Below are 7,792 nucleotides of genomic sequence, written 5' to 3'. Positions count from 1 at the left end.
AATTGTTTAAAATGCTGTGACATTTTGGTGATTGGAATGCCATTTCCATGATCAAGAGGTGCCTCACATTACTAGAGCAAAAGTTTTCAAGCTGTACTTTAAGGATTCAGTTTTACTATACCATTCCCTACACAGGACAACAATTTAGACCTATTACATGTTGCTGAACTAGTGAAAACATTTCTGGTGGATTTAAAGCATCATCCAGTGCAAACAGAACATGAAGCTAGCAGCATGCAAAGCTAGGGCATCAACCTGTGCCCAGTATGCTGGTGGGAAGCTAGGAAAATGGTACTCCCTGAATTCTGATTCTGTCAGTTTAGACACAGCCTTTTCTCTCCATTAGCACTGTTACATAAGAATAACAACTTCTTAGCTTTGTGAGAAAAAAAAAAATATATATATATATATATATTTTGAAAGCTGACATTCAGAACATCCCATGCTATGACATGCAAATATACAGAATTTTTTTTCAAATTCCACTCAGATTCTCAGCCCTCATGCCACGTTTGTTTTGTACACCTCTGTAAAACTGAATTCAAGTTTACAGATAAGCTTCCAGGTCTACTTCCATTCTATAGTACCAGAGTTACACCTGTATTAAGGGGTAAGTGGCCCTGCAGGAAGTCTGTCATTGAGCTGTAAATTTCCTTCCCAATTTCTAGCTTCTGTCCCTTCAATGTATTTTTCCTTATATTCTCTAGGAAAGTGTGGTCGTTCCAAAGGATTTTGAACTACATGATGTATGTGATCCAATAGTCTCTAAAGCTCATTCCCTAATGCTCACACATTGCAGATGTTTATTGGACAATCAAGAATTTGGGACACATCAAGAAATTCCTTTTTAACTCATACAGAGAAACAGTACTGATTGTGACACGTCCTTTTTCTTTTTAATGGTATTGATGGACAGAGCCCTAAAGTATTTTAAAAGAAAGCCAAAAATGATGTGCAGACTGATTAAATGTTCTATGAACCTCAGGGCAGCCACTACTGCTCACACATGATCCTGGTCTCTCTTATAAACTAAAGCTGCCATCAGGCCACGCCAGGAGCATTTGTACTGACATGAAGCCACGAAGAACAGCTCTTTATGCTTTTTAGTTTCCATTTATATGAGAAATTTGCACACAGACTAGCACTTCTCCTGTCCCTACAAGTCAGCCCTCAATAAACCCCCAAGTATTCATCCTAAATTACAGAACTAGCCTAGTTGTTACTCTACCAATGTCATTCAAAATACCTTATGTACAGTGGTTAGTTACATTAGTTACCTTTATATGCTTTACATTAAGCACTGGCAATTCCACAGGAAGGTGAAAACACTGTAGAGTAGTTAATGTTAACTCTAAAAGGCAGAAGTTGCTAAAAGGTCATTTGGAGACATTCATTAATTGCTTGCTTTAACAGACAGTCATTATTAGCAGCAGAAATTGGCAAAAAGCACTTTTATTGTCAGAAAGCATTAAAAGACTGTCATTTGTCAATATGTACTCTTCTAAAGAGCAGCAGGCTGAGAGAATTCCATGTTTAAAGTTAAATGGGGAAACATAAAAAGACATGAATACCCTGATGTGGTTTTATCCAGCCCATTTTGGGACTGACTTGTATAAGCACCCATTATTCTGTGAAGATATGTCACAACTGAGAAGAAAATTACTGAAGTATCTCAGGTACATCAGTACTCAAGCAAAATTTAAAAACATAACAACTAGTGTTGGTTCAATGCATGAGCAACATAGGCAGCAATTTATAACAGCAATGAGGCAAGGATATCACCTCTTCCTTATCCTGTTCTGTGCATTTCTTGATACTGTCCCCGCCAGGGAAGAAAAGACATACAAGGACCTCCAGGGAAGAAAAGACATAAAACACTTTGCAGTCTCGAACCCAACAACGTTAGGGGCAACAGGAATAGAACGTTTTCTTCTTTCAGGCCTTCTCCATTCACTAATTGTTACTTAGGGAGAAAGCGTAGATGATGGCAGAAGTCCTATATACCGAACTCTTCCTGGCAGCTTGGAAAATAAGTAGCTGCCATTGAACAACTATGGGAAGAGCTGCGGCTCTCAGGTTAGAGATAAACTCAAGTACTCCTCTATCCCCACAGGGAGGTGGACATGAACTTATTCAAAGCTCCAATGACTACTCCTGACTTTTCTCTCCATGCAAAATTTCATGGACTTCTCAACCTGAAAAGGTTTACAGCTTCAAGCATTCACATCTCAAAATCCTCCCAGACTCTCTATCTCATATACCAATTACCCGTCCCAAAGCCCCACTCAAAACCCCCAGATTATTCTGGTTCTCTTCAAGCTTCAGCTCAACTCATTTTTATGACTCTGCAAGATGGATACCTGGCACTCACTACTAGGCAGCCTTGAACCACCTCACTTATAATAATGATTAAACAGTAATATTTAGGGAGGACCTAAAAGCCTTCAGCTCTGGAGCCTGTACAAAATCTATAACAAATGAGAAACCCAAATCAGGGTACTAAGCTAAACTTGTTACACTTTTAAAATAAAATTATAAATTTTCCTTCTCAAAAAAAATAATTCGTATTTGCCAAAACCATTAAATTTGCAGGCCAATCAATCAGTGCTGGCTGCAGTAGACAAGAGAGTTTGTGCTCTTAAATTTAACTCTTCCCCTTTTTACTCCTACTTTGTACAGGCTGTGTAAATATTATGAGCACCAGTTCTTAGGCTCTTTAGGGACACTGTACCAGCTTGCTATCCTCTCTAACTGGAGTAGCAGAATGAGAAAGATGTTATCATAAACTTCAACTTTTAGAATTTTGTTATGAGTTTTCCCAGATCAAAGAGTCTTTTTTTTTTTTTTTTTTTACCTTTCCACCTATCAATTTGGGGCATTTAACGCTAAATCTGTTTCTAAATACAGATCATGAATATTTCGAGAAATAATTACTATCTAAATGAAGTTATATGGGTTTTCTCTACTTTGATGAGGGGAAAATTGCATTTTAAGATTCATCATACTTTTTTTTTTTTTTGTTCCAAATACTTGAGCATATTCTAATCACAGCACAGTTCAGTTCAGACACAGAAGGTGGAAAGAAAGTACAAATGCAAGTTCCATCACTTTGTAATTTTCTTTTAAGGCATTCTGATAATGGAATTAATGCACTTTTTTTTTTTGTCCTGTCAAGTTATATTAAAAGCATTATTAAACCCTTCCCATATCTACATTCCAATAAATGTCAAGTCTTCCAATCACTAGATATTTAAATATTTGCACTAAGACTCTTTAATAATGAGAGTACACATTGCAGATCTGTATGCTGCTGCACTATTAAAGTGAGATAAATCACTTGAGGCTGTTATTCACAGAGCATTAATAAAACTTTTTTTTTTTTTAATCAAATCTCAATAAAATAACTTCTTTTTAACATGGTCACAATTGCACTAACAATTTAGAATTATTATTTAATAACTTTCAGAATACACAGAAGCACCATTAATTTTCTGAAGATGCTATAAGAGCCTGGTATTGAGCCATTTAACTGCAGCTACTTAACAATAGGTATCCTCCTTTCTCCAACTGGCTTCCTCTACCTCAAGCACTCAGAATCTATTTCATGTATCTCTCCAGGTTCTCTTCTCAGCAGTATGCCACCTTTCCAGCTGGCTACAGGAAAGAAAGCTTTTCAGACTTGTAATGGTTTCAGCAGTAACATCCATTCAAGGCAGTAATACTAATCCCACCCACTTTCAGGCACTGAGATTGTAGAGTCCTTGGCGTCACCTATAAAATCCCACAGGGAGAAAAAAAAAAAAGAAAAAAAAAGAAGAAATTGTTCTTCCCTCCTACCTATTCATTAACAGTTAAATTTATTTTTTAAAATTAATTTATATAGTGGAAGATAACGACATCTTTTCACTTCAAAGATTTCCATATTCTTAAGGGACCTGTCCAGTCTGTGAATCACAGAAAACGGGATGGTTACTGTGTTACTAAAACAGTAAAACTTGGAATTTACTAAAACATTATTGGTAAATATTATCCATGGAAGAATGATTCTGATTAGCTAACAGCACCATATAGGTTTATGATTGTGAGCTTGATGACTATTTGATAACAAAGTGTTATTCGCTTCTTCTCAAAAGGAAGTTGCAGTGCATAACGCATTTGCTGAGCTTACTGATGGTTAGACCTATAAATCACCCACCATGATGCATTCTTAAGAAATAAAATCCACACTGTATTATTAAAAATTTAGTGTTAATAAAATACTTCATGGATTATTTCTGATTTTCAGCATGTAGTCAAAAGAAGACACTTAGTACTGATAAAAATGTTATTTTATTTATATTTTACCAGGTACTGACATTTAATAATGACTGTAATCAACTTGATGCAACTTGTTCTTTGCATTTAAAATAAGTAAAAGATGATAGCCTTTGGTGATCCGTTTCAGATATGCTTACAGGAAGTAATAATAAAAAATAATTACAAGATGCACTTGAATGACATTTTTACTTACATTTTCCTAGTTGAAATACACCAATCATTATTATTAAAATCTGTACCTAGTGTTTCCTTGGCTTTTGGGCAGACTGAATTATTCAGTTAATCCAATGCGTTTACAAATCATAGTTTCCCAGTATTTGGTTCAAGCTTTGTTGTGTTGATTAATCTATCATGAACAAATATTAATGTCACAATCACAGTTGCACTGAGGGGAAATCCTGAGGCACTATATCTTGAAATTATCATACAGCTACTGTTCTGTGTTACAAGCACACAAAACAAATAGCTATCGAGCTACAGAAGTATGATGTGCTGTATCATATTACTGGTTTGTGAAGCTAATGTATGAAAGGCTATTCAAAATAATTACTGGAAAAGAGATAAGTAATCTTAGTTACATATACAGGTTTTATTACTTCAGTAACTGAGGAACCACTTATCTTTGACACCACTATACTCCAAAACTCCTCTTCAGCCATAAAGTATGTGTAACAGACAGGGTAAAGTATCAAGAGATCAAACGATTTACACAAAGCTATGTCAATAGGTTTAAGGCAAAACAGAAGAACGAGCCTAGTGATACTAGCACATGAATGGTGGAAACACTTATTTTTGGAAAATAACTTAAGGTCCAAATATTATGTCTGCCCACTAGGGCGAAACCCTAGTCAGCTTACTCATTATGTAATGGTTCTAGCTCAGCACTTGAAAATTTGCCATCAGCACACCAATACAGGATTAACCGATAAAAGAATTCTCAGTTTCTAAGCGAAACACAGTCATTGACTTTTGCAATAATATTTGTCATTACTATTTTTGTTGTTATTATTTTAAAGACAAATAATTAAGGACTAATTATTATTACTAGTTTAAGGACATTTCAAAGAAACTACTGTAAAGAAAGTATTTGACTCTAAAAAGAACCTGAAAAAATAAAGGAGTGCAACAGCATCTCTAAGAAGTATCCGTTTGATTTGAATTTACATTAAAGAAAAATTAGACAGAATGCAACTGAGTAGACTGTGACTGATCAGGATTATTCAAGCACAAAAAGATGGTATTGTAAAAAAAAATAATTCAATAGAAATGACAGGATAACCTTTTCTAGATATGCAGTCTAAAGTTTCATTAAGGTAAAGGTTTTCAGACTATTTTCAGTGGAGATACAGGTATTTAGATTCCAGGTGCTCCACAGACAGCTCATTAGTCACAGTGCTCAGTTCACCAGGTTCCTTCCACCTGAGAAACTGCACTGACAAAAAAAAAAAAAGATTGTTAATTATAACATTTGTCTGTATGCCATTTTCATTATTACAGAGGTCACAGGCCTGTGAGTGTCAAAGGATGTCCTCAGTGAGGCAATAAAAGTTGGCATAAAACAATCTTCTAAAAATATAGCCCATATTGTAAAAAGGCTTGAGCATCACTCCTTACAACTGTTCCATTCGCTTCATATAAAGACATCACTTCAGCCATATGCAAACATCCACTCAGTTAATATCCACTTCCCTTCTGATCTAGCATGCATTAACATTCATCTCCTAACAGAGAGATCACTCCTATACCCCTTCATTTAGCACCAGGTCAACTAAACTACAAGATGTCTTCCTGGAACCCTTACAACACTGTAACTCTATTGTATTTGTCACTGCATAATGATTTCCCTATTTTTATCTTTTCATCTTTTTTTTTTTTTTTTAATTAGTAAGGTAGTAATAGGTAGTAATAGGACAAATATGTAAGGTAGTAATAGCATAAATATGTTAAGACCATGCCAAATAAGATTCATTTTAACTCTTTAAAAAAAATAAAAGTGTCTCTGGATTGTCAGAATGCTTTTCTGCCTGGTATAGATGGACAATCTATAGAGATAGACAATCTATAGAGAAAGGTCAAATCAAATGTTAAGAGTTATTAAAAAATCATCAGCCAAAATCCCTAGGGATATTAAGCAAAACCTTCTGGGAGCAAACTTTCTACATTTCCAGACATAAATCAATCTGCTAAAAATACACTACATAGCTGAAGTGTGAAAGCATTGCTTTTCTAAATCATAGCTTCAAATGTCTAATATCCTTGTTAGTTGTTTCACAATGAGACAACTGCTAAGCATCTGCTTGCCTCCCAGTTCCCAAGGGAAAACCTCACTCAGAATTTAGGATTTCTGTCTCTCAGAGCTATCACCTCCCACCCTATGTAGGAGAGGTTTATCCAAGCAACTGTTGATCTATAGATGCCACTCTTACATTGATAGCCCCTGCAGCCCCTGCTCAAACAGCAATTTGTGTGGTTCTCCTTGCCTGTTGTTGTGGTTTAACCCGGCTGGCAGCTAAACACCACACAGCCATTCGCTCACCCTCCCCCCTCCCTCTCTGGGATGGGGGAGAGAAACGGGAAAGTGAAGCCTGTGAGTTGAGATAAAGACAGTTTATTAAGACAGGAAAATAATAATAACAATAATAATAATAGTGATAATGATAATAGTATTAATAATAATAATGTGTACGAAACAAGTGATGCACAATGCAATTGCTCACCACCCGCTGACCGATGCCCAGCCTATCCCCGAGCAGCCGGCCCCCCCACCCCGGCCAGCCACCCCTATATATTGTTTAGCATGACCCCAGATGGTATGGAATACCCCTTTGGCCAGTTTGGGTCAGCTGTCCTGGATCTGTCCCCTCCCAGCTCCTGCTGCACCCCCAGCCTGCTCGCTGGCAGGACAGAGCGAGAAGCTGAAAAGTCCTTGGCCTGGTGTAAGCACTGCTCTGCAGCAATTAAAACATCAGCATGTTATCAGCGCTCTTCTCATGCTAATCCAAAACATAGCACCCTACCAGCTACTAGGAGGAAAATTAACTCTGTCCTAACTGGAACCAGGACACCTGTACAATGCTCTCACTCAGTGAGATGCTCAGCCAACCGCTACAGCTTCAGACACTTCCAATCTTCAGTAAAACACTGAGTACACAGCGCTGGAAAGGGGCCTTTCATACAAAGAGTGCTTTCAAACCTTCTCTTGAGAGAGTGTCTCAAAAATAAAAGAGGATGTCTTTCCTATTTTTTTCTTGTCCTTTTTTCACCCTGGAATTTCTGTGACCCTTAGCTACAGATTACAGTGAATGCTTGCTACAGACATGAGTAGGCAAAGCTGACTGGCCCAGGCTGTTATGGCACGCTACAGTCAAAGCTTTGCATCACTTCATGATATAACAGGAATACCTTCTAAATACAATTAAGTAGTATATGTAAATTGATGCACTTTCAGCTTTCCCACTAATTCTTCCCCATACAT

General features: G+C 36.8%; 1 protein-coding gene across 4 annotated transcripts in view; it reads right to left on the bottom strand.

Moving 5' to 3' along the window:
• Positions 1-1,537: 1,537 nt before the first annotated feature.
• The window catches only part of LOC310899691 (uncharacterized protein), a 67,129-nt gene continuing 60,874 nt past the window's right edge, over positions 1,538-7,792 (bottom strand). For 2 of the 4 annotated variants that reach the window (XR_014584525.1, XM_083836424.1), the window contains exon 5: positions 3,780-5,744. Coding sequence is in view for 1 of the 4 variants with exons in the window: in XM_083836424.1 (XP_083692550.1) it covers positions 5,652-5,744 (93 nt within the window). In the remaining 3 variants the exon portion in view is untranslated. The other 2 variants (XR_014584523.1, XR_014584524.1) reach the window with 2 other exon arrangements.

Source organism: Anser anser (assembly GCF_964211835.1).
Source record: "Anser anser genome assembly, chromosome: 4".
Classification (NCBI taxonomy): Eukaryota; Metazoa; Chordata; class Aves; order Anseriformes; family Anatidae; genus Anser; species Anser anser.
Note: the sequence above shows the minus strand (reverse complement) of the source record. Positions and strands in the feature narration are given on the sequence as shown.